General features: G+C 42.1%; 1 protein-coding gene across 3 annotated transcripts in view; it reads left to right on the top strand.

Annotated features, from left to right (window-relative positions):
- INO80C (INO80 complex subunit C) overlaps nt 1-26,839 on the top strand; it is a 47,831-nt gene extending 20,992 nt beyond the window's left edge. For 2 of the 3 annotated variants that reach the window (XM_030926060.1, XM_010362702.2), the window contains exons 2-5: nt 15,318-15,428; nt 16,803-16,914; nt 17,859-17,926; nt 26,435-26,839. In XM_030926060.1, the coding sequence (XP_030781920.1) occupies nt 15,327-15,428; nt 16,803-16,914; nt 17,859-17,926; nt 26,435-26,566 (414 nt within the window). In that variant the 5' untranslated portion in view covers nt 15,318-15,326 and the 3' untranslated portion in view covers nt 26,567-26,839. Of the gene's footprint in view, nt 1-8,150; nt 8,200-15,317; nt 15,429-16,802; nt 16,915-17,858; nt 17,927-26,434 lie in introns of those variants that run through there. The other variant, XM_030926059.1, reaches the window with a different exon arrangement.
- The last annotated feature ends 326 nt before the right edge of the window (nt 26,840-27,165 follow it).

The raw sequence follows: 27,165 nt of genomic DNA, 5'->3' as shown, positions 1-27,165 counted from the left end.
TGGTGGAAATCGTAACTCTCTATTCCCTGTGGGCCTTTTTTTGTATCCAAGCAGCAGCCTCTGGAGAAGTTGGAAAGGGCAGAGCATTTCCTGAAATAGTGCCTTCTTTTGTCCTGACTCTCCTTTTCCCAACTGATATTTAACTAAAGGAGACAAGGTCTTCTTCTGTCACCCAGGCTGGAGGACAGTGGCACAGTCATGGCTCACTGCAGTCTCGACCTCCCTGGCTTAATGGATCCTCCTAACTCAGCCTCCCAAGTAGCTGGGATGACAGGTGCATGCCACCATGCCCGGTTAATTTTTTTGTATTTTTGGTAGAGGTGGAATTTCACCACGTAACCCAAGCTGGTCTCAAACTCCTGGGCTCAAGCAGTCTGCCCACCTTGGCCTCCCAAAGTGTTGGGATTACAGGCGTGAGCCACCGTGCCCAGTTGTCTTAGATTTTTGCTTTGCTGTGATCCTTTCATTCTAGTTCCCTTTCCACAGTGTATAGGAAATAAGCAGGCATAAGCACAGTGCCCCTGAGGGCTGCCGGGAATCTTCTTGAGGTCACCCTCATCTGTGTCACTTGCTCAGCATTTCTGTTCTGTTTCAGTTCAGTTCATGTAGCAGTAATTTATTGTACTGTGTTTCTGTTCCATCCCCAGCAGTATGCTTAAGACATTTCAAAGGATTTTTGCTTGTCCCCACACTACCAAAAACATCCCAGGAGAGAATGACGTACATACATTGTATTTAGTTTTCTACTGCTGCCATTACAAATTGCCACACATTTAGTGGCTTAAATAACACCCATTTAGTAGCTCATGGTTCTGTAGATCAGAAGTCCTGACACAATGCGACTGGGTTGACTCTCTGCTCCAGGTATCACAATGCTGAAATCAAGGTGCCGGCCGAGTGTCTGAAGGCTCTAGGGAGAAATTTGCATGCAGGTGAATTCAGGTTGTTGGCAGAATTCTGTCCTTTTGAAGGGGGCGGCAGGATTGCGGGGCCCCTGTCTTCTTGCTGGCTGTCAGGTGCTGCCCATGTTCCCTGCCACATGGCCTTTTCCATTTTCAGAACCAGCTATGGAGAATCTCCCTTGTGTCCAGTTCTTCTCATGCTTCAGATATTTCCGACTTCTCTTATTGCTGACCCCTGGACTCAGATTTAAAAGATTTATGTGATTAGGCAGACCTACTTGGATAATCACCTTTTTAAAAAGTCAACTGATCTGAGACCTTAATTGCATCTGCAAAAGCCCTTTGTAGCTGAACCTAGATTAATATTTGCTTGAATAACTGGTAGAAGTTGTGTGCACACCAGGGGCAGGTTACTTGCAAGGTGGCAGGGGTGTACTGGAATTCTACCTATCACACAAATGAAACCATTAGGAAGATACAGTAATGTCTAACCTTGAGCCAAAGCTAATTATAGGTAATTATAGGTGTTGGTGCCCTATTGTGGTGAGACACAGGAGGATGATTCATCAGTGCTGGTGATGGTACTCAAAGGAGAGGTAGGGAGGCAGAGGGACTTGAAGTTGGCTTGGAGAGGTTTGCTGGGGAAGGCATTCCAGGCTCAGAGCTGTGCACATTGTAAGATTAACCCGGGTTGCCCAAGGTTTCATTAGTGGGGAAGTGAGTGTTTTTCTATAAATGATTGTATTTCTTGAGTTAAAAGAGATTTTATAGGTCTTTCATCACCTAAATTTCCCTACGTCAATAATTTTAGCTATTTTGATTCTTAAGTAAAAGCAAAGTATGTAAAACTTTAATGGAATTTTAAAATTTACAAAGCACATTTACATGTAGGACATTAGAGTGCTTTTTGAGATTGTTAAAGATAACTTGAATTATCATGAATTCTTAAGGTGGGTTTAACTTTCCTGAAATGTGCTTGCTGTTTCTAAAGTAAAATTGAGTGCTTAGTTGAAATTTAAAGAAGTTTAGAAATTTAGATGCTTAGAAGTCCTGAGGAGTTGAAGGGAATATTTTTCATCTAAAAGTATTCTGAGGAAAGCATTTATAGAAGCCTTCTTTACATCAGTGTTAGGAAATACATTAAATAATTTAGTAGTACAAAAACAACTTTGTTTTATCATTTCATCAAGATGGCTCTCTTTAGTTCAGCAGAAATTACTACCAATGTTCATGCTTGCTAAGGGGTGGTACAAATCATCTTAGAATCACAATTCTGTGGATTATATTTTCAGCATAACAGTTGTTGATTAATAATGTTATAAAAGTGCAGTCTTCCTTTCACTCTGGTTGTTACTTTGAAGGGATTAATGTTGGTGGGTTGGGGAATAGATAACTGTGTTAAAGTGAAACGAATAAGGATAAATAATAGTAATTAATATTTATCAAGCATTTACTACGTGCCAGGCACTGTTCTAAGTACTTTCTAAGTACGATGCCATTTAATCCTCCAAAAGACCCTCTGTGAATTGATCACTTAATTTTACAGATAAAAATGCCAAGGGCATAGAGAGGCTGTGAAAGTTGCCCAAGGTCACACAGTGGTAGTGTCGGGATTTGAACCCACGCATGCTGTCCAGAGTCTACATTATTTTTTCTTAACTGCCTCTCTTGATATCACTTTGTTACTTTGTATATTAGAAGATTATTAATTAGATCTCTGGTATAACCAAATTCATGGTGCAGATAAATGCTTTTGGGAACAGTTTTACTGGATCGATATAGGGCAATTTAGGCTTTTCAAATGTGTATTAAAGTTGATAAAATGTACTGAGAAATCTAATTAACCTATAGACTGAGAGTTACTTAATAGCCTTTTCATTTGTGAAGCAGCTAATAAAACATCTAAAATGCAGAGGTAGTAGTTGCATCTTTAGAAGGATAGTGCAGATGATAAGAGAATCTTCTAAAATTGGAGGGCAGCCAGAGAATGCTGGACTGATTTGGTTTATTCATTGAAAAAACACTCATCCTACTATTCAACTTCTGTAAAACACAAAAGCAAAAATCCAACAAATCCTGATAATTTTAAGTCTTAAAAGTTATTCTTTTCTATTTTTAAAATTACCTTTTTTTTTCATTTTTACAGTTGACCGAAAAAGTCACCCAGTCTGTTTCCCCAACAACTATTATAATTTGTGTTTTCTATATGTAGATACAGTTTTTCATCATTGTATCTGGTATATAGCATTACGTGCCCCGTTTTTCACTTAGCATTATTTTGTGAACATTTCTGTACGTTGATAGTCTTCTCAATTAGACTTTTAAAAGTCAAATAGTCTTTTATGACTGTTGCCTGCATTATATTCCAAGGAATTAACCGCTCGTATTTAATTGACTTTATTATTGGATATTTAGGTTGCATTTTGAATTTTTGCTGTTTTAAGTAACTCTATAGTAACCTTGCAGTTTTAGACCAGAGTCAGCTATTTGCATCTATAATTCTATGACACAGATATAACTTGACAAATAAGACAAAGGATATTTTTCTCCTTTCTTTATAACCACAGACAGAATGCCCACATTATCCTTTAGTCTGAGTCAGAGTCAAGCACACTACTGCCTGGAGAGATGAAGCCATTGATTTGGGGTCTTCAGTTGGGCAGAGCAGAGCAGGGTGAGACCCAGGCCTTGTGAACTCCAGACTGTTAGCCATAGGCATGTGTTTCCTGAGTAGCAGGCTGGGTTTCTCTTCCCTGAGACTTACATCAGCTCTGTTAGTGCTGCAAAGAGGGGGCTACCCCTTAGTGCTAGGCGTTCCTTCCTCTCCTCTTAGGGTGTTCATATCTTGGGGCGGGACAGTTCATCTTGTAAAGTCCTTAGTGATAATAGTGCTTTAGTAGCATGGAAATGATGCTTCATTTTAATTTTATCTTATTGCATCCAAGCCTCACAGACTTGATCTTCCCTTTGACTAAAGGTCTCTCTCCCTCTCATCCTGTTGTTAGTAGACACAGGAGTCTCAGCTTGGCTAAGCTGAGCAGAAGTGAAGAGTAAGGGTATAGTATTGTGGGGGTTGGGGAGAGGAAAGTGAAGCATAAAACCAGCTCTGGCTTGGGGCAGGGGTATCTCTGGTTAGAGAAGGAAGGGAGCCTGCCACAATCTCAGAAGCAAGAGGCAGCACGGGTATGATGTGGCTCAGTTCATGCCAGAGTGGCCTCCTTTCTCTGCCCTGTCTTTAGCCTGACGTCCCAGTAGGGGTCTGGCAGAGGATGGAGTGAGCAAGCCATCAGGAGGGGTCCCTTTCAAAAACCAGTGCTTCCGTGTGTCATTTTCATCCCCTTCTTGACTCTTCTCTAGCTTGCTGCCTGGAATGGCTGACTTAGACCTCTGGTCTTCTCTTCATACCACCCTCTCCTTACTCTCAGCAGATGTGCTTGTCTGCCTGAATCTGACGAGGGCGCCTGTCTGGCATTTTTCTCCCCCGTCTCCCTGGGGCCTTGGAACTAAATGCCTATGTCAGAAGAAACCCCTGTATTGCTTTCCTTTCACTGGGCACACAGCACCTTTGAGCTTCCTCACTGGGATTGGGGAAGTGGAATAAACAGAAAGGGAGAAATGTAGTATTTGGCCAGGCGCAGTGGCTGACACCTGGAATCCCAGCACTTTGGGAGGCTCAGGTGGGCAGACCACTTGAGTCCAGGAGTTCGAGATCAGTATGGGCAACATGGTGAAACCCTGTCTCTACAAAAATACAAAAGTTAGCTGGGCACAGTAGTGCGTACCTGTAGTCCCAGCTACTCCTGAATGGTGGCTGAGGTGAGAAGATGGCTTGAGCCCAGGGAGGTTGAGGCTGCAGTGATCTGTGATCATGCCACTGCACTGCAGCCTAGGTGACAGAGCAAGACCCTATCTCAACAACAACAACAACAAAATAATAATAAAAAAAGAAATGCCGTTTTTTAGCATCTCTGGAGTGGAAGAAAAAGCTAACTCCGCTGCCTGAGGATAGGACCCTGGGAGCTGGCAGGTCTGTGGATGGTTCTGTAATCATTGTTGGAAGCTTGGGGGACTGCATTTTCCCCTTCCCTTTAGTGTGTCCTTTTTGCTCTTTAACAGTTCAGATTGTTTTTTTCCTCCCTGATGGCCACAGTATTATATCAGTAGTTATATTCTTTATGAGAAACTCACACTATAAAGTTAAAACTTAAAGCATATCTGGCCCCAGGAAATCTCTTTCATAGCCTGCTTACCCTGAACTAGACCTGAGTTGTCCCTAGTGGTAGCTTCTTTTTTTTTTTTTTTTTTTTTTTTACTTTTGACGTGGTGCTTACGGGGTAGCTCTCTTGCTCATTTTATTTAGGCCACTCGTAGGCCCAGTCACCTGACAGTCCAGAGCATTGAGTAGTCCTGTGGCACACTCTGTGAATGGTTAGATGATTGGGAGAATGGTTGCTTTCCTTCTGCTAATGCTGGCGGGTCTCCTTGAAACAGCTCACCCCACGTACCTTCCAGTGGGCCTGGGCTTTCTCCTTTGCCTTTGCACCACCACCTCCTGAAAGAGCAGATCACTTGTCACCTTTCCTGCCCTGCATGCCAGCTCCACCTTCGTTCTCAGGAACCAGGAGTCACGACCTCTGGCTCATTCACAGCTGGGTGTGCCCCTTGGGGAGGCTTTACTTGGTCACTGTATTTTTTTTTTTTAATCCTCTAAATATTTCAGTGTGAATTTCTTAAAACCAAAGTCATTCTCTTACATAAGGACAGCTAGGAAAGACTGCATATGGGGGAAGGATGAAGTGAGGGGCAGTCCAGACAGAAGAGGGGTGTGAACAGAGGAGGGCCCAGGTGCCCACGTGAAGAGGCCCTGGAGAGGAGTGTGGGAAAGTAGTGAGGAGAGATCGTTCCGAATTTTATCAAATTCAGGGAGTTAACTGATGCAACACTGATATTTAATACACAGATTTTATTCTTGTCCCTTATCTGGTTCAGAATCCAATCCAGGATCACACGTTTTATTTAGCTGTATATCTTTTTAGTCTCCTTTAATCAGAACACTTCCATAGTCTTTTTATCTTTTACGACTGATATGGTTTGGCTATGCCCCCACCCAAATCTCATCTTGAATTGTAGGTCCCATAATTTCCATGTGTTGTGGGAGGAACCCGGTAGGATATAATTGAATCTTGGGGGCAGTTTCTCCCATACTGTTCTCATGGTAGTGAATAATTCTCACATCTGATGGTTTTGTAATGGGAAACCCCTTTCACTTGGTTCTCATTCTCTCTCTTGCCTGCTGCCACGTAAGCCGTGCCTTTCGCCTTCCACCATGATTGTGAGGCCTCCCCAGCCACGTGGAACTGTGAGTCCATTAAATCTCTTTTTCTTTATAATTTACCCAGTCTTGGGTATGTCTGTATCAGCAGCATGAAAATGGACTAATACAATAAATTGCTGCTGGTAGAGTGGGTTGCTGCTTTATAAAGATACCCCAAAATGTGGAAGCAACTTTGGAACTGGGTAACAGACAAAGGTTGGAATAGTTTGGAGGGCTCAGAAGAAGACAGGAAAATGTGAGAAAGTTTGGAACCTCCTAGAGACTTGATGAATGACTTTGACCAAAATGCTGATAATGATATGAACAATGAAATCCAGGCTGAGGTGGTCTCAGATAGAGATGAGGAATTTGTTGGGAACTGGAGTAAAGGTGGCTGTTGCTATGTTTTAGCAAAGAGGCTGACAGCATTTTGCCCCTACTCTAGAGGTCTGTGGAACTTTGAATCTGAGGGAGATGATTTAGGGTATCTGGCAGAAGAAATTTCTAAGCAGCAAAGCATTCAAGAGGTGACTTGGGTGCTGTTAAAAAGCATTCCATTTTAAAAGGGAAACAGAGCATAAAAGTTCAGAAAATTTGCAGCCTGACGATGTGATAGAGAATAAAAATCCATTTTCTGAGGAGAAATTCAAGTTGGCTGCAGAAATTTGCCTAAGTAATGAGGAGCCAAGTGTTAATCACCAGGACAATGGGAAAATGTTTCTAGGGCATGTCAGAGAACTTTGTGGCAGCCCCTCCCATCACAGGCCCGGAGGCCTAGTAGGAAAATACGTTTCCAGGTGCCTGACCCAGGGACCCCTCTGCTGTGTGCAGCCTAAGGACTTGGTGCCCTGTGTTCCAGCCACTCCAGCCATGGCTAAAAGGGACCAAGGTAGAGCTTGGGCTCTGACTTCAGAGAGTGCAAGCCGCAAGCCTGGCCAGTTTCCACATAGTGTTGAGCCTGTGGGTGCACAGAAGTCAAGAGTTGAGGTTTGGGAACCTCCACCTACATTTCAGAGGATGTATGGAAATGCCTGAATGTCCAGGCCAAAGTTTGCTTCGGGGGCAGGGCCCTCACAGAGAACCTTTGCTAATACATTGCGGAAGGGAAATGTGGGGTTGTATCCCCCACACAGAGTCCGCACTGGGGCACTGTCTAGTGGAGCTGTGAGAAGAAAGCCACCATCCTTCAGAGCCCAGAATGGTAGATCCACCAACAGCTTGCACCGTGTGCCTGGAAAAGACACAGATACTCAATGCCAGCCTGTGAAAGCAGCAGGGAGGGAGGCCATACACTGCAAAGCCACAGGGGCAGAGCTGCCCAAGACCATGGGAACCCATTTCTTGCATCAGTGTGACTTGGATGTGAGACATGGAGTCAAAGGAGATCATTTTGGAGCTTTAAGATTTGACTGCCCAGCTAGATTTCGGACTTGCATGGGTCCTGTAGCCCCTTTGTTTTGGCCCATTTCTCCTATTTGGAATGAGTGTAATGCCTGTACCCTCATTGTATCTAGGAAGTAACTAACTTGCTTTTGATTTTACAGGCTCATTGGTGGAAGGGACTTGCCTTGTCTCAGATGAGACTTTGGATTGTGGACTTTTGAGTTAATGCTGAAATGAGTTAAGACTTTGAGGGACTGCTGGGAAGGCATGATTGGTTTTGACATGTGAGGACATGAGATTTGGGAGGGGCCAGGGTGGAATGATACAGTTTGGCTGTGCCCCCACCCAAATCTCATCTTGAATTGTAGCTCCCAAAATTCTCATGTGTTGTGGGAGGAGCTTGGTGGGATATAATTGAATCATGGGGGCAGTTTCCCCCATGCTGTTCTCATGGTAGGGAATAATTCTTAGGACATCTGATGGTTTTATAAGGGGAAACTCCTTTCACTTGGCTTTCATTCTCTCTCTTGCCTGCTGCCATGTAAGACGTGCCTTTTGCCTTCCGCCATGATTGTGAGGCCTCCCCAGCCACGTGGAAATGTGAGTCCATTAAACCTCTTTTTCTTTATAATTTACCCAATCTTGGGTATGTCTGTATCAGCAGCATGAAAACGGACTAACACAATGACCTTGATACTTGAAGAGTACTGGCCACTTATTTTCTAGAATGTGCCTCAGTTTGGGCCTGTCTGATATTTCCTCAGGGTTAGATTTGCATTATATATTTTTGACAAAAATGGAGAAGTGATGCTGTCTTCTGAATGCATCCTGTTGTGGCACTTGATGTCAAATTACTAATGATGTTAGATTTGAGCACTTAGTAAGGTGGTATCTGCCAGGTTTCTCCAATGTAAAGTTATTCTCTTTATGTTTGTATTGAAGTATATTGTGGGAAGATACTTTGAGACTATAAATATCCTATTTTATTTCATACTTTGCCAGTGACTTTTAATATCCATTGATAGCTTTTGCTTGAAATAGTTATTATTGTGGTGGTTGACAAGTAGTGATTTCCCAATTTGAATCTTCATTCCTTTTAGATTTATTAATTAGAATCCTATTGTGAGCAACAGCTTTCTCTTCTCTTCCATTCATGCATTTTTTTTTCTATTTTACTTTTTTTTTTATTTTTTTATTTTTTATTTTTATTTTTTGTAGAAATGGGGTATAGCTATGTTGCCTGGGCTGGAGTGCAGTGGCTATTGCCAGACACAATCATAGCGCAGTGCAGCCTCCTGGGTTCAAGTGATCCTCCCAGCTCAGCCTCCCAAGTAGCCAGAACTACAATAGGCTATTTATTCATTTTTTAAAATCAGTATTTATGTCATGGATTTTTATTTTATTCTATGGGTTATAATCCACTACTAGCTTTATTCATTCCTTCTTTTATAAATTTATCTGTAGTAGCTTTACTGAGATATAATTCATATACTATAAAATTCACCCTTTTAAAGTATGTAATTTAGTGGCTTATGGTATATTCACTGAGTTGTGCAATCCTCACAATATCCTATCTAATTTTAGGATATTCCTGTTACCCCAAAGAGAAACTCATTACCCATAAGCAGTCACTTCCCATTCCTCTGTTCTGCCAGCCCCTGGCAATCACTGATCTACTTTCTGTCTCTGAATGTGACTACGTATCTCATATAAATGGAATTATACAATACGTGGCCTTTTGTGTCTGGCTTCTTTTTGTTAGTGTAATTTTTTTCAAGGTTTATCCATGATAGAGCATGAATCAGTATGCCATTTTTGTGATTGAATAATATTACATTTTATGGACATACTACATGTTGTGTTTTATTTTTTATTTCTTTTGGAGACAGGAGCTCACTCTGCTGCCCATGCTGGAAGTCAGTGGCACAATCATAGCATACTGTAATCTTGAACTCCTAAACTTGCCTCAGCCTCTAGAGTAGCTGGGACTACAGGCACATGCCACCACAACTGGTTAATTTTTTATTTTTATTTTTTGTAGAGACGGGGTCTTGCCATGTTGCCTAGGCCACTTTTGAACTCTTGGCCTCAAGCAGTCCTCCTGCCTCAGCCTCCCAAAGTATTGGGATTACAGGCATGAGTTCCTGTGCTTGGCCCTACCACATTATATCTCTTCATCAGCTGATGGACATTTAAGTTGCTTATGCCTTTTGGCAATTATGAATAATGCTGCTATGAATATTTGTGTACAAGTTTTTGCATGGACATATGTTTTTCATTCTCTTTGAGTGTATACCTAGAAGTTAAATTATTGGGTCATATGATAATTCTGTGGTTAACATTTTGAGGAACTACCCAATTTTTTTTTTAAATGGTGTTTTTGCACCATTTTATGTTCTTACCAGCCATGTATGAGAGTTCCAGTTTCTTCACATCTTTGCCAGTATGTGTTATTGTCTTTAATTGTAACCATCCTGGTGAGTGTGCATGGGCATTTCATTGTGATTTTGATTTGCATTTCCCTAATGACTAGTGATGTTGAGCATCTTTTCACTTGCTTACTGGCTCTTTGTATATCTTCTTTGAATAAATTCTTTGCCCTTTTAAAAATTGAATTGTCTTTTTGTTGTTGAGTTGTAGAGTTCTTCATATATTCTGGATTGATGTATATACGGTGTTGTTGCTTAAGTTTTTGAGATTGGTCCAGTAGAAGCCTCTTCAAACTGGCTCCTGTGTCCTTTAGTGTGCCCATATAATTTTTTGGATGCTGTTATGGACTGAGTTTTGGTACCCCCATGCCCCCAGTATTTATTATTTTGTCCTGACCCCTAGTACACCTCAGTTACATTCTGGAGATAGGGACTTCAGGGAGGTAATTAAGATTAAATGAGGTCATCTGGGTGGGCCCTAATCCTGGATGACTGATGCCCTTATAAGAAGAGGGAGAAACTCCAGGATGCACACAGCCTCAGGAGAAACTAAACTTGTCAACATCTTGTTCTTGGACTTCCAGCCTCCAGAACTGGAGAAAATAAATTTCTATCATTTAAGCCACGCAATCTATGGTATTCTGTTATGGCACCCCAAATAAAATGACACAAGTGCTTTCTTTCTGACACCACAAGATGTTCTAGTCTTACACTTTTCTGCTCCAGCCCTAGAGTCAGCCATTTATTCATGGATAACTGGTTCTTAGAGAATAATACACTTGCCACTCAGTATATGTATGTGGTGGATTGGTTCCAGAACCGCCTGTGGATACCAAAATCCACAGAACCTCAAGTCCCTGATATAAAGTAGCATAGTGTTTGCATATAATTTGTGCATATCCTCCTGTATACTTCAACCATGTCTAGATTACTTATAATACCTAATGCAATGTAAATGCCGTGTAAACAGTTGTTATACTGTACAGTTTAGGGAATAATGACAAGGAAAGAAGTTTGTACATGTTTAGTCAAGATGCATTTTTCCCCCACCAAATGTCTTCCGTCTGCAGTTGGTTGGATGCATGGATGCAGAACCCCCCTATATGGAGGGCTGATTGGATATAGAAAGGATGATCTGAATGTTGCTTTGCCTATTTTTCATTGTTTCCAGTCTTCTCAGTGGACAGAGCTAGGAAATTTGTGTGTGTGTATACCTGCAATCCCCACACCTCTCTATCTATTTCTGTAATTATCTGCCTGTGTATTGAAAACTGTGAGTTCATATTGATGACCTCTAGCTTCAATCCAGTTCCACAGTGCTCATTCTGGCCTTCCCCCTTTTCTTATTTGCTTTTCTACATTTACTGTGTATCTTAGAATACATATAAAGTAGTTTCAGAATTATTAACATGTGCCCCTGTGAGAAACAAACTTACCAACTATGTGTGGTTCTTTTTGGCCTTTAACCTTGGATTACGTAGTCAAAATACCATATTCATAGTTACTCAGGTTATTTCTCCCTTGCCTCCCCTTCAGTGTGGTTATGTTATTTGAAACACAAATGAATTTGTGTTTATAAGGTTTTTAAAATTCTATTTTTTATCCCTTGCCCCGTCCTTGTTGATTTTATTATTTATTTTTTCAAGTATATGAAACCTTAACATGGTTCAAAAAGTCAAAACTCTACAAAAAGCTATACTCAGAGAAGATTTTCTCTCTTCTATTTCCTTCCCATCTCCCTCTCCATTCCACTGTGTTCCCCTCTGCCCCTGCAGGTAACCACACTCAGTTGTTTCTTTCCAAGTTATCCTTCCTGTGTGTTTGGCCACTGCATCCCAACCAGAGAAGCTTCCTTGTGAGGAGCTTCTCAGCATATACATCTCCAGTGCTGATGCTGGCATTCAGTCATGCCACCCTATCTTGTTCCTTAACATTGATCAGTTAATCAATGAATCACTCATTATTTGGTACCTACTCTGTGCTAGGCACTGGGTTAGAAGCAGGGACAGAGGCTGAACCATGAAGTAAAGCAGCATGTTTTGAGCCCTCTGTGTATCCTCCCTCTCTGAATCTCCCCCTCTCTCCTTGTCCCCCTTTCTTCTGATCTGTTGTTCCCTGCCTGTATCATAAAGCTGCTGTTTTGTCTAAACTATCAATCATATATACAATATATACTAGATGTTACTCTTACAAATAGTCAATGCAAAATAACATTGACAGCTGGCTAAAACTGCACAAGGTAACGTTTGTTACTGATTAAATGTGATGGGAGAATCAAATCTTCCTTATCAGACTGGGTCTCCCAGAGTACAGGTACCTGGTAGAAATATGATTACCATAAAGGAAAAAAAAAATCGTACAAGCAATAAAAGTTATGTAAAAAAAATACTAAATCTAACCTTTGTTGTAAAATTAAAACTGACATGGACGAATCCCAATGAAAATAATCTTAGTACAGCATAAATGAAAATGGAAAAATTGGAGACTATTTTTGCTATATAGAAAATGGCTAAATGGATATGGCACCAGAAAAGACAAAATATAGGAAGGATGGGGAGCAAGAGGCAAGGCTGGAGAGGAGGCCTGAATTTGTTGCTAATCCCAAGGGAAGTAGAAATCACTGACCAGTTTTAAGTAGTGGAGCATCATCTTGCTTGCACTGGAAAGTGTGTCACTGGCTGAGCTGTAGAGAATGGGCTGGAGTAGGCAAGATGAGTACTGCACAGTCCTACCTCTGAATTTTGTAGCTCAGGAAGTTACCAGATAAACGCAAAGGACTGTGGGAGGAAGGGAGTGGTGGGTGCGAAGGGAGGGTGGGAGGAAGGAAGAGAGAGATCACTGTGGGTACAGATGGTAGGAAAAGGATGAGGAATGGGCAGCCTCTCAGTTCTTAGAGTTGACATTTGCACTGAGCTTGGAGGGAAGAAAAGCTAAGAAAGACCTGGGAAGTGGAGACGATGAGGTGAAGGGGAATCCAGACAGAAGGTGGCAGCCACAGAGGAGAGGGAGCGCAGGGCTTGGAGTCCTTGGCTGGAGCCCCGGCTCATGTGGAGAGACCTGGAGAGGCGTCAGGGAAGGTGTTTGAGGAGAGAGCACTCAAAGAACTATTGCAGCAGTGTGAGAGTGGTTCTTGTCTTCACCACTCCTCTTCCCCCAACATGAATGAATGTATATATTCATATTCCACCATACTCTGTTACTAAGTAAGAGTTTCACTTACTAAGTTGAGCAACTTATCAGCATAAGGGAACCAGAATAAGTTGCTAAAATTCCAGCTGAGAGTAGATAAGTTGTGTTTTAGTTAATCATGTAGTGTCTTCCATGTTCCATGTGACAACATGATGACTTTTAGCCTTAACTCTTTTAGAAGGAGTCTTGCTCTGTCACCCAGGCTAGAGTGCAGTGGCGCGATCTCGGCTCACTGCAAGCTCGGCCTCCTGGGTTCACGCCATTCTCTTGCCTCAGCCTCCCGAGTAGTTGGGACTACAGGCACCCGCCACCACGCCTGGCTAATTTTTTGTATTTTTAGTAGAGACAGGGTTTCACCATGTTAGCCAGGATGGTCTCGAGCTCCTGACCTTGTGATCTGCCCGCCTCGGCCTCCCAAAGTGCTGGGATTGCAGGCTTGAGCCACTGCACCCGGCCTTAACTCATTTTTTGAAGGATGCATGCAACCACTTTGGAAAATGATTTGGCAGTGACTTGTAAAGTTAAACATACACTTACCCTATAACCCAGCCATTCCACTCCTAGGTATTTGCCCAAGAGAAATAAAAACATCACAGAGGCTTTATTTATAATAGCTGAAGACTGACAGTGAACCAAATGTCCACCAACAGGAAAATGAATAAACAAATTGGGGTGCATCCTTTCAGTGGAGTACTATTGTGTTGAGTAGTGTGCAAATACAATGAAACAAACTGATCCATGCAACAATATGGATACATCTCAGAAACTTTTGTTTTTGAGACAGCGGAGTCTCGGAGTCTCGCTGTCACCCAGGCTGGAGTGCAGTGGCATGATCTCGGCTCACTGCAACCTCCGCCTCCCAGATTCAAGTGATTCTCCTGCCTCAGCCTCCCGAGTAGCTGGGACTACAGGCGCATGCCACCACGCCTGGCTAATTTTTGTATTTTTAGTAGAGATGGAGTTTCACCAGGTTGGCCAACTGGTCTCAAATTCCTGACCTCGAGTGATCCTACCACCTTGGCCTCCCAAAGTGCTGGGATTACAGGCGTGAGCCACCATGCCCAGCCACATCTCAGAAACTTTATGCTGAGCAAAGAATCCAGACACTAGAGTACATGCTGTTAGATGCTATTTATATGAAGTTCTAGAACAGGCAAAAGTAATGTGGTAGAAATTAGAACAGCAGTTGCCGCTGGGACTGGAAGGTATTGGCGAGGATAGGAATTGTGCTAGTGTAAACTTTTGTCAAAACTCATGACAACTACATTTAAGATCTGTGCATTTCATTGTATGTAAATCACATCTCAATTTTTTAAAAGTTAATTGAAGTCTGGGAAGATTGGAAATTGTATTACAGATCAGAAGTGGCTTCTTACTTTGGCTTGTTTTTTCTCTGTGATTGTTAGCTTAAAGGTTTTTTGGTTTAAACCATATAGCCTCCTTGTCAGGGCACTCTGGCTGCTGCCAGCTGACCTGTGGCCCTCCAGCTTTTTTTCCATTTTCCTTCCTTGGAATGCCCATGTCCTGTTGTGCCCCTTAAGCATACCAGCTCCAGTCTGGGTTCTCTGGCCAACTAGACCCTTAAAGGGGCTGGACCTTTTTTGTCTTCATATTTTAAGACAGAGTTCATAAGATCAGTGGAAGTCAGAACTGTGTGGTATCATGGAGATTGTGAGGGCTTTAGAACTGGCCCAACCTAGGTTTGAATTCAAAAGTCAATCACTATGTGACCTTGAACCTGTTCCCCTGGGCCTCAGTTTTCGTTTGTGTATGCTGGGGATAATAGCGCCCACTGTGGAGTGGTTGCCAGAATTAAATGACCTTACTTGGGTAGGACAGGCAGCCCTGTGCTCAGCATTTAGGGTACCCGGGAATCATAGGAGCTGGGGGTCCTGGCCTGTTTCTCCTGTGGTTTCTGCACAGCAGGTGCTACTCCTCGTGTGGTGTGCCCTCCCCTGGGGCAGGCTACCTGCTGGAGCTCTGGGCACACTGTCTCCCTTGCATGCCCTGTGGCATCATCGTATGCCCTGTTGAGAGCAGAGGTGGGGAACTCAGCTGGAAGAAACTGACTTCTTTGAACTATTTGTATTGTGTTTGAAGGGTATCAGCATGGAAGCCATGAATGAGAATAAAGTGGTGTCCTCTGAGTTTAGCACAGGACCTGTGGAAAAAGCTGCCAAACCTTTGCCATTTAAGGATCCCAACTTTGTGGTAAGCATCGAAGGTATCAGCTGAATAAACAGCCAAATGCCATACCTCAGCCTCAGATCTTGCTGGGCCTGCAGGCAAGGTGGCACTGGCATTCTCTTCTCCCTCAGTCCCAGTCGCCTCCTTCTCCCCCATGGGTGAGATGGAGACAAAAGAAGAAGGGTTCTTCCTGTTGATCTCTCAATGTGCCATATCCCAAGGATTTGGGTGTCCTTTGTGGATTCATTCAAGGATACTGTTTGGAGGGTGGGTCATTTCTGTGATGATTGTTCCCCTAACCTTTTCATTGGTCTTGTTACAATCTTAGACAAAGCTTGAAATATTGAGCTAAATGAGAAGTATTTCCTCATTAGTTTCTTTTTTTTTTTTTTTGAGACGGAGTCTCGCTCTGTCACCCAGGCTGGAGTGCAGTGGCCGGATCTCAGCTCACTGCAAGCTCCGCCTCCTGGGTTCACGCCATTCTCCTGGCTCAGCCTCCCGAGTAGCTGGGACTACAGGCGCCCGCCACCTCACCCGGCTAGGTTTTTTTTTTGTATTTTTTTTTTTAGTAGAGACGGGGTTTCACCGTGTTAGTCAGGATGGTCTCGATCTCCTGACCTCGTGATCCGCCTGTCTCGGCCTCCCAAAGTGCTGGGATTACAGGCTTGAGCCACCGTGCCCGGCCTTCCTCATTAGTTTCGTAAGGTAAATCAAAGCTGTTGTGCTGTTGAGTGGAACACAGGGTACTCCCTTCCTTTCATTCTTGAGACTGGTAATAAATTGCAGCAGTTCAGATGATAGTGTTAATTTTTTTTAATGAATTAGTTTTGGAAATACAGTGTTACCAGTGTTTGCAACAGATTTTGGTATTCTTTTCCATTTTATTTTGTCATCTTTATAGGATTTAAAATAAAAAAAAAAAAGATATCCAGAAGGCCTGCTATACTGCAGCTGGAGCTTTCTCAACTTTTCCAGGATCCCCAGTTTGCTTGGCAGAGACTTGCCCCGAGAAGGGAGTTTAGAGATGCAGTCATGGATTTAAATCTGACTTTGTAGTAAATTTATCTTAAAATATGAAGGAATTCATGAATGAATTCTACAAAGTTAGACCCAGTAAAGGCTTTTTTTTTTTTACATGCATATAAAGAAGTAGCCTTTTATTTCTACTCCCAACACAAACTAACTCAAGGGTTTTGACAATCTGAAAACCTCTTTTTAAAAATAAGATTAACATGTTAACGTGTACAGTGAAATACCTTTTAAAAAAAGTCTCAGGGGTCTAAATGATTGTTGACAGATGAGCGGTACATTGCAGTTATGATTAAGCATAAATGTCAGATTCTGAAATGGTGGTCTCCATTGGCTTTTGTTTCTTCTAATCCATGCCTTCAATTCGAGCACTCTGGCCACGGTGGCGCAGTAGCTGGCAAGAAGAACAGAACCTGGAAGAACCTGAAACAAATCCTCGCTTCCGAAAGGGCATTGCCGTGGCAACTGAACGATCCTAACTGTGAGCTGGCTAGAGCCTTCCGTGTGTTTACAATGTTCAGAGTAGGAACTGTCTTATAACAAACCTACAGTATTTTATTGTGTTTGCATCATTGTAGGAAATAATTTTTAGCTTGAGAATTTTACAGTGGCATCAGTATGGGCAGATTATGTGTGTATTTTCTCATAACTGTATCTGTATTGAGCCTGTTTGTTTGTGTTGTCATGGATGTGTGGGTTTTAGTGTCATAGGTCCCAATATGATAATATTGGTGTTTCTACTAGACAAACTTCTCATTCAAAAGTCTACTCTTAAAATGTGTTTCCAAAAACAAGGTAGCCCAAGTATAATGCCAGATTTAGGAGAGTTCCTGACAACCAGCTTAAAGTCCAGCTCTTTTACTTTGTGAGCCAGTGTTTAGCAAGAGTAAATACTTCATGCTGCAATGTGTCCAGATTTATGTAAAACACTGTTATATGTTCTGTTCAGCTTCACTGGGAAGTACAAGTTCAAAGTTCTCACCATCTCCTGCTCCACTATACTTCTTTCATGGGGGTGACTCACATGGGTGACAAGTGAGCTAGTCATTCGTCTGGGTGTGGACACGAGGGTGTTGGGATGCTCAGATCCAGTTATTGGCTTGCTTGGCATTTCATCACCATCAGCCCATGTAGTGTGAGATTGTGAAAATAGCTGGTGGGCAGATGAGCTTTCCGGTGGTTCTGCTGAAATAGAGTATCCCTGGTGACAGGGCGGGGCTAGATCTGGAGCCTGCACTTGGCCTGTGACACACTGCATTGTTTCTGGAAATCCTCCCCTACTTCTCTAGTTAATCTCCAGAGACTTCTGTGACTGCTTAATCACAAAGGAAATTTTCAGGAATATTATCAAATACTATTTTAGGAAAAAAAAGAGAAGGGATTTGAATGTTTTCAGTTTCGTTATCTTTTTTTTTTTTTTTCCAGACTTCAGTATTGATGCTCCTCCATCCTTTAAGCCAGCTAAGAAGTATTCTGATGTTTCAGGTCTGCTTGTGAGTATATCTCTTATAACATTAAATGGAAAAGATTTCACAGTAATGTCTAATTAGACAAGTGTTGAATATTGACCACGGCTGGTCCTGCCTGGAGCCCGTCTACAGTGATAGGTGATAGGTTTGTGCAGTGTGTTCATTGCTGCAAACAGGCATCTGTGGGGCAGCCTGCGGGGAGGATTGAACCAGAAAGCAGGACACTCCAGTTTCTCTTCTTTACCTCTGCTAGTTAACTATATGAGATAACATGAAAGAAACAACTATGTATTTCTTTTTTTACTGCTGAAGTTTTAAAAACCTGCATTTTAGATGATGATTGTATTTACAAAACCATGTTTAAACTTCTCTAAATAGGTGCTTTGGCAAAGGTTGTGACATTCAAACTTATTTTTAAGCATCAGAACCCCTTTTCCAAATGAAATATTTTACAGAATCCAATACATAAACAGCCTGGAACCACCTTTCCCCTGTGGTCCCATGTGGATCTGGCCACCTGTCGTCTTCCCCACTTCTCACCACAGTGACTGCTCAAGTGCTTCTGGGGAACACAATTCAGGAACTGCCAGCATAGCTGGAAGAGTGGAAAGTAGGCAGGTTACTAAAGCTCCGGAACCTCAGAGCACCCCCATTTCCTTATTTGCAGAAGTTAGAACCTAAGATTCATCTTAATCCTTTTTCATCTCATAAATTTGGAAAAATAATTTAAGTGCTTTACATTTTAATGAAAATATGATTCCAACTTATGTAACAAATTGGCCAAATTAATTATGTACAGAGGAGAATTGTCTCCTTTGTTATTATTATGTAATATCCCTGTTTCTCCCTGATAATAATATTCATTGTTCTGAAGTCTACTTTGTCTGAAATTAATATCGCTTTCATTCATGTGTGGACGGTATGTCTTTCTTGATCTTTTCACTTTTTTTTTTTTTTTTTTTTTTTTTGAGACAGATTCTTGCTGTGTCACCCAGGCTGGAGTGCATTGGCACACTCTTGGCTCACTGCAGCCTCTACCTCCTGGGTTCAAGCGATTATCCTGCCTCAGCCTCCCAAGTAGCTGGGATTACAGGCGCACGCCACCACACCTGGCTGATTTTTATATTTTTAGTAGAGATGAGGTTTTGCCATGTTGATCAGGCTGGTCTCAAACTCCTGACCTCAAGTGATCCTCCTGCCTTGGCCTCCCAAAGTGTTGGGATTACAGGTATGAGCCACCACGCCCAGCCTATCTTTTCACTTTTAAACTATCTATATATTTAAAGTGGGTTCTTGTTGAAAGCATATTGTTGAGTTGTTGGGTCTTTCTTTTCCTTTTTCTTTTGGAGGTGGGGTCTTGCTCTTCTGCCCAAGCTAGAATGGAGTGGTGTGATCATAACTCACTGAAGCCTTGAACCCCTGGGCTCAAGTGATCTCCCAACATCAGCCTCTCAAAGTGCTGGGATTGAAGGCATGAGCCTTTGCACCCAGTGGATCTTGCTTTTTATCCAGTCTATCAATGTAAGAACTGTTGTCCTCAGGCTATTCATATTTAAAGTGATTGCTGATATGGTTGTATTTAAATCTACCATCTCACTAGTTATTTGTTCCATTTGTGTTTGCTTATTCCTCTTTTTCTGCCTTCTCTGGATTTATTGAGCATTTTTTAATAGACTGTATTTTTCAGAACAGTTCTAGATTTATGAAAAATAGAGACAATAGTATAGAAAGTACCCATATAACCCAAACTCAGTGTCTGCTGTTATTAACATCTATGGTATATTTGTTACAATTAAGGAACCAATAGTGATATACTATTATTAACTCAAGTCTATAGTTTATTCACATTTCCTTAGTTTTTACCTAAAACTATATCAAATTTAGTCATCACGTCTCTTTAGACTCCTCTTGGCTATGCCAGTTTCTCAGATTGTCCTTGTTTTTAATGACCTAACAGTTTTAAGGAGCACTGGTCAGGTATTTAGTAGAATTCTCCACTACTGGAATTCCTCTGATGTTTTCTCATGATAAAACTGGGGTTAATTGAACATTTTAAAATTCTGTTTTTTTATTATTTACACCTCTTTTAAAAATAATGAATGGTTACTTTCATGTTTAAAATATACATTTTAAATAACCTGAGTCTATTTTCAAATCCTACACCACTTTGTGTGTATTATGAGGGTCTTCTGGTAGTGAATTTCTAATCCCAGTCTCTTAATTCTTTGTTGTCATATAGTTTAGTTTTACATATGCTGCAAACAAAATACTTGGCTGTTAATTTGTGCTCTAGACAGTTAGCTTTTAGAGAAATAAAAATAAGAAAAAAAAAGAACTTTCTTTTATCTTCATTTCATTCTATTTCCACCTTTTTTCATTTTGTTGTTTATTTCCAAGTTGCAGTCTGATGCCATATTCTTTCTACTGGAACAATTTACTATGCTTTTCTTATAAAGTAGATTTGCTGCTAATGAAGCCCTTTCTTTTTTTATTTTGTCAAAGAGCCTTTATTTCTTCTTCTTCTTTTTCTTTTCTTTTCTTTTTTTTTTTTTTTTTTAAGACAGAGTCTTACTCTGTTGCCTAGGCTGGAGTGCAGTGGAACCATCTTGGCTCACTGCAGCTGTCTCGACCTCCCAGGCTCAGGTGATGCACCCACCTCAGCCTCCCAAGTAACTGGGGCTACAGGTGTGTGCCACCATGCCTGGCTAATTTTTTGTATTTTTTGTAGAGATGGGATTTCACGCTGTTGCCTAGGCCTGGTCTCCAATTCCTGGGCTCAAGTGATCCTTCCCGTCCTTGGTCTCCCAAAGTGCTGGGATTACAGGCATGGAGCCACTGCACCCAGCCTTGTTCTTCCTTTTTGAATGATATTTTCAATGAGTATTTTTGAATGACATTTTCAAGTCTGAGCTGACAGTTTTTTCTTTCATCACTTTTAAGATGTCAGTGATTAAATGTTGTCTTTTTGCTTCCATGGTGAGAAGTTTGATATAATTCTTACCTTTGTTCATCTCTACGTAATGTTTCTTGTTTGACGGCCTTCAAGATTTTCTCTTTGTCTTTTGTTTTCAGCAGTTTGAATATGACTGGGTATTATTGAATATGACTCAGGGTATTCTTTTTCTGGTATGTATTCTTGATGTTCTCTGAGGTTTTGGATTTGTGGTTTGGTATCTGTCAAGAATTTTGGAAAATTCTTGGCCATGATTTCTTCAAATATTTCTTTTGCCTTGTCTTTTTCCCTTCTTCTAGGATTCCAGTTACACACATGTTAAACTATTTGATAGTGTCCCAAAATTCTTGGATGCTCTGTTCTGGTTTGTTTGCTTTTTAAAGCTCTTTTATTTCATTGCGGTTCAGTTTGGATGGTATCTACTGATGTGTCTTCAAGTTCTTTACTCCCTGTATAGAGTATAACAATGAATAAGCCCACTGGAAGCATTATCTCTTTAACTGGGTTTTTAATTTCTGGCTTTTCTGTTTGATTATTATAGCTTTCATGTCTCTGATGAAATAACTTTCTTTTGAATTATTTATTTATTTATTTAGAGACAGAGTCTTGCTCTCTAATCCAGGCTAGAGTGCAGTGGTGTGATCACAGCTCACTACAGCCTCAAACTCCTGGGCTCAAGTGATCCACCTGCTTTAGCCTCCGAGGCAGCTAGGACTACAGGTGTGTGCCACCACACCTGGCTAACTTTAAAAAATTCTTTTATAGAGAAGGGATCTTACTGTGTTGCTCAAGCTGGTCCCGAACTCCCAGCCTCAAGCCGTCCACCCACCTTGGCCTCCCGAAGTGTTAGGATTACCAACGTGAGCCACTGTGCCTGACCTGAAATAACTTTCTGTCTTGCATGTTGTCTCTCCTTTAACTCCTTCAACATATTGATTGTAGTTATTTTTAATTTCCTGTCTGATAGTTTCAAAACCTACATCATATTTGGGTCTGGTTCTGGTGATTTCCTTGTCTTTTAAGACTACTTGGTCATTAAGTCATTAAGTCGTCAGACACATAATAGCTGCTTTAAAGTATTTATCTGCTATTTCCAACATTTGGTTCATCTTGGCCAGTTTCTATTGACTGCTTTTTTTCTTAACTGTGGGTCACATTTTCCTGTTTCTTTGCATCTATGAGTTTTTTTGTTGTGTACTGGACATTATGGATGATGTATTGTAAAAACTCTAGATTCTGTTATCTTTCCCTGAAGAGTATTTTTTTTTCCTGTGGTAGCTTAGTTCCTGACTGATCACCTTGAATGGGTGTAGGTTTGGTTTTGCACTTTTTTAGGGCAGGTCTGCAGAAAGCCCATGTTTCCCAAGCTTCTTTAACTTAGTTGTACTTAACTTCTAAGTTCTTTATCGTCTGCCAGTCTTATTGAAGTTTGGTGTTAGGCTTTGTTGTGGTGAGACTAGAATAGATGGTACTCAAGGGCATGATTTTAATTCCTAAGCTGTAGCCTTTCTGTTGTCTTAGCTAGGTGCCAGGAGTGTTATAGCAATCTCTATTCTGGCTGGGCTGGCACTTCAGCAACTCCCAGCACTGCTCAGCCTCTGGAGTTTCTGTTTCCCTCTTAACCACTCTCCAGTAAGACCTATATAGTCTTGCCTTGAACATGCATAGCCCAGCCCATGGTTATGGACTCATGTGGAATCCCAAACTGACTTTTGCCTCCCTTCCAAGGTAGCTTCCTCTTCTGTTACTCGGTTTTGCCAATATCAGGTGTTTCAGTAGCCCCTGAATATGATCTCTGCCTCCCCAGCTCAGTGGGTCCACTGAGCTCTGCATGAGCTCCACCTCTGCCCCACGGTCAGGAAATTGGCACAGGCAGAGAGAGTTTGGATGATCCTGGAACTTACCTTGTGAGCTTCTCTTTTCTCAGGCATTGCAGTCTTGTGCTACCTCTTGTCTGTTGCCTGAAAATGGCTACTTCATATATTTGACCTGTTGTAATAGTCGTTTATGGCAAGAGAGCTCATCTGGCACCAGTTATTCTGTTATGGCCCAAAGTGGAAATCTCTCCCTGTGTCATTTTGAGTTTCTGGAGGCCACAGTTATGGCCAGACCTGAGGGTGGTTCCTTAGACTGTCAGCTTTATCCTTACTGTTTCAGGCAGCTCATCTGCTAGTACAGTGGTTTTCACACATTAGGAGGAAGGAGAATCATTATTCCAGGCCCCTTTATGTCCTTGGCAGTGGACTTGTCATGTTACACATTACCTAAAACCTCTTGCCCCACTGTATGTAGGAAATAAGAAATTCTGAATAGACAAAGAAGTCTCCCAGTTCATTAAAGGACAATCCCACAGAAGAATCAGCAAAAAGGATATAAATAGGCAATTACCAGAGAAGAAATATAGATGACCAATAAGTAGATATTCAGCTTCACTGGTAATTAGGAGAAAGACCCATCAAACAGGGAAGAAATTAAGACATTTGCTTATACATTTTGGCACCAACATACAGAAATGGATATCTTCATATATTGCTGTTTTGAGGTGGGAACATACCCTGGTACTGCTTTTTGGGGGGGACAATTGGAACAGTCTGTTGAGATAAAAAAAAAAGCAAAAGCATCTAACCTTGCAATATGCCTTATAGGCAGCTCCCTAGAGAAATAGTGTGCACAAAGAACCTCATGCAGAAATGCTTATGAGAGGCTGCATTCGCAAAATGCTGGAAGCGACATCAAGGGCTATCGCAGCGGATATTTTCATACTGTTCTTGAGCTCAATGCATAGTAACAACATGGATAAATTTCCAGGATGTAATGTGGATTGAAAGATGCAAAGCAGTATAAATAGCATGGTGCTACATGTATAAAATCAACACACACACACAAATTGAGTTATTTCTCTTGCGTGTTTACATATGTGTATGGGGTAGACATAAAAAGTCTGGAAAGGTGCCCACTTAGCGGTGGTTTCTCCAGGGGAAGGCAGAGGACTTTTGGATGGTAGACGGTGATAAATGAGGACTTTAGTCTTATCTGTAATGTTTTCTTTTTATTTTTTTTTAGGGGAGAATATGTTCGTCTGTTGCTTATATAATTTAAAGTTATGTAATTAAAAAGTAAAGCCTAGTTCACATTTACATGGACACACACCTGTTCCCAGCCAGCCATATGACTGTTTCCCCTGTGCCTAGGCACGGCAGCAGGACATGCAGGGTCACACCTGTGTTCAGCACTCATTACAGAGCTATGAAAAGTGTATTCTGGGTGAGACGGGCAAGCTGTGAATACTGCCTGTCACCCTGCAGCAAGGGGGGCCTGAAGCTGTTTGCTGGCTTTCCTGTAGGAAGTTGGCCTTTGCTTATTTCACTCAGGCTCGAGGGATGGCATCCAGAGGAAGGTGGACTGTAGGTGTGAAGCTCTTTACTTGTTCAACTCTGGGGTGTCACTTGGCATCCTTCCTTCTATTCAGAATCCTAGATGCTGGCCCCTGGGTCCAGTCCAGTCTGTTCAGGTTTTTGTTGGTAACCTTTTTGTTGGTGCCACAGGATCTCTGTATTCTGCACTGTTTATTCAGCAGCCCTCTTGGCAGTGAGGTCTGAATTTGGGCGGGCCGGCTCAGCACAGTTTGCTGGTAGGAGTGAGGCAGCCACAGACATGGAGCTCGGCCGAGGCTGGTTCGTCTACGGAGGCCAGATGGTCCACGCCAGACACACATGCCTGTGCTCTGCTCGGAACTGCAGGGCAGCCTCTCCTACTAGTTAACCTAACTTCCCTCATGGCCAGGATCCCTCAGAAGAGACTTGTCACTGTTTTTCTAATTAAGCCGTTCCTTATATTACTGTCATTAAAGGAAATGTGGTACAGAAAGGTAACATCTAGGTCAAGCCAAGGGATTGAAGTTTTATTTTATATAGAGCTATTAGTTAATCTTAGCCTTTTAGGAATAATCCCATTTCCTAACACACAGCAGTTAAATACTTAGGGGAGTCCCCAGTGGCAAAATGGAAGACTTTTTAGGGCATGAGAAGCCTATAAATAAGTTCCCGACAGCTCGTTGCTTTTTTATTGAGTGTTCCCTCCCTTCCTAAATCACAGATTACTGTGAGTCTAGGTCCACACAAAGATGATCCACATTAAAGCAGACATCTACACTTGAATAATTGGATGTTATCTGTCTAGACTTTAATGGCATCTTTTATAATTTTTTTAAAGGAGCTCAAAATGACTCACCCTTATGTCTTTTGTTTCAAAATCCATAGAAGCCTATGTACTTTGAGGTATATAGTTAGTGAATTATTTTCTCCACTTGGCACACGGGGAACAGAGACCAAGAGAGAATTTTGATATGTCTGGGAAACAAGTTCTCTTTTCCATGATGGTCCCAATTGTCTGTTTGTTTATTCATTCATTAATCATTTGTTTTGTTATACAAACCCTGACTGGAGGCCCTCTGTGCACTCTGCATTGCACTAGGAGCCAGTCTACAATGATAAGCAAACCACAGGGTTCCTGTCTCATGGACCGTCATAGCCTAGACCATCATCAAAGAGTCATGTAGATAATAAACTTCAAAGCAACAGAGATGTGCATTCCACTGGAGTATTTTTGCTGCTGTGAGAGTGGAGGGTGAGGTTCTGACTTCCTGTGGGGGTACAAATAGGCTTCCCTCGAGGTGTAGCTTTGGGGCTGAGTCCTGAAGAATGAACTGGTGATTACTGAGCAAAATGGGCCACAGTTGGGGTCCCCTGCCAAGGAAAGGACAGATGGGGCATGGTAAAAGGGAGGAACTTAGAGGCCAGGGATAGTTGGAATCAGAGTGGGGACGTGTGGCTGAGGAGGAGGCTGAGGACAAAGGAAGGCCCAGAGCCGAGGAGCTGCACTGAGGACTTGGGCCTTTGTCCCAGGAGCAGAGGAGCCATTTTGAGAGATTTTATGCTAAGGAATGACATGATCAGAATTGCACATTGCAAAGAAGATCCTGGCTGCAGTTCTAGGGGAAGGGTGGGTGTGAATGGTCAGTGATGCACTACAGAGTGGCTCAGGGAGGCGTGGAAGTGGCGCAGGGGGTGTTGGAAGAGCTGGAAAGGAGCATGCTGGAGGTAAATGGAGCATAGCAGGGAGGGGCACATGCCCAGCATGCAGGGCGTCAGCTCCTGCCTTGAGCACAGACCTGGGACATTTGTTGGAAAGAGGCAGGAGTCTGAAGTCAGAGAGGGATGACCATCATGAATTCACTCTTGGACCTGTTGCAGCCCTTGAGGCACCAACCAGAAGGGTCCCAGAGTCTAATGTGGTTATTCCACTTCCTCCTGTCCATACCCTGAAGTGTTTCTGGAGTCTGGGAAGGTTAATGAGCCTGTGCCACAGTGAGTGATTTAGTGTTCTTGGTGGCGGAGTAAGACATAATGAAAATATATATCACTTTCAGTGAAACAGAAAAATTTTTAAAACTTACACTTGAACTTATATCCCTACCAGCAAAAACTTTCTGGTAGGGATATAAAATTTTTTTAAACTTATACTTGAACTTATATCCCTACCCGCAAAAACTTTCTGCCCTTCCCTGTGCCTCTTTCCAGGCCAACTACACAGACCCCCAGAGCAAACTGCGGTTCAGCACCATTGAAGAGTTTTCCTATATTCGGAGGCTGCCCTCTGACGTCGTCACCGGCTACCTGGCCCTGAGGAAGGCCACAAGCATCGTTCCCTGAGCCCGAGAAAGGGAGATGAAGTGGAAAGCTGTTTCAAAAACAGACTCTGGACTCGTGATTTTGTTTCACGGAAAACAAACTCGTTCTTCTGTCAGTCTGAAAATGCCAGTGCTGTGCCTTGGAAAGAATGTTTGGCTTTCATTTAAAGGTTTTTTTGAGTGTGTGTTTTCCCTCCAAGTGTGATATTTCCTGCTGAATTAAATTATACTTCAGTTGTTGCCTCAAGTAAAGGTGTTTGACAAGAAAATACAATAAAACTATACTTTTCATTTATCCCAAGTCCCTGAATTTTTGTTTTAAAGTAGTGAACCCCATATAACACATTGAAAGACTCTGCAGTGAATCCACAACAGGTCTGGATTACTTCCAATCCTGGTGACCCCCTTTTAGAGCATGTTAGTATTTGTCTCTGATCAGAATGCTTGGAAGAATTCCAAAATTGGGTCCAGAGAAGAAAGAGGCAAGTAACTTGTTCTGTCCCACTGGGCTGGTTCTCACATGTGCCTCTGCCTCAGATCAGTCTCCCCTCATCTTTGGGAGTGTGGGGTACCAGCATTGACACTCTGTCCCAAAAAGGCTTTCATCTTGATAGAGGATGC

This window comes from Rhinopithecus roxellana, chromosome 21, assembly GCF_007565055.1.
Source record: "Rhinopithecus roxellana isolate Shanxi Qingling chromosome 21, ASM756505v1, whole genome shotgun sequence".
NCBI classification, from domain to species: domain Eukaryota; kingdom Metazoa; phylum Chordata; class Mammalia; order Primates; family Cercopithecidae; genus Rhinopithecus; species Rhinopithecus roxellana.
Note: the sequence above shows the minus strand (reverse complement) of the source record. Positions and strands in the feature narration are given on the sequence as shown.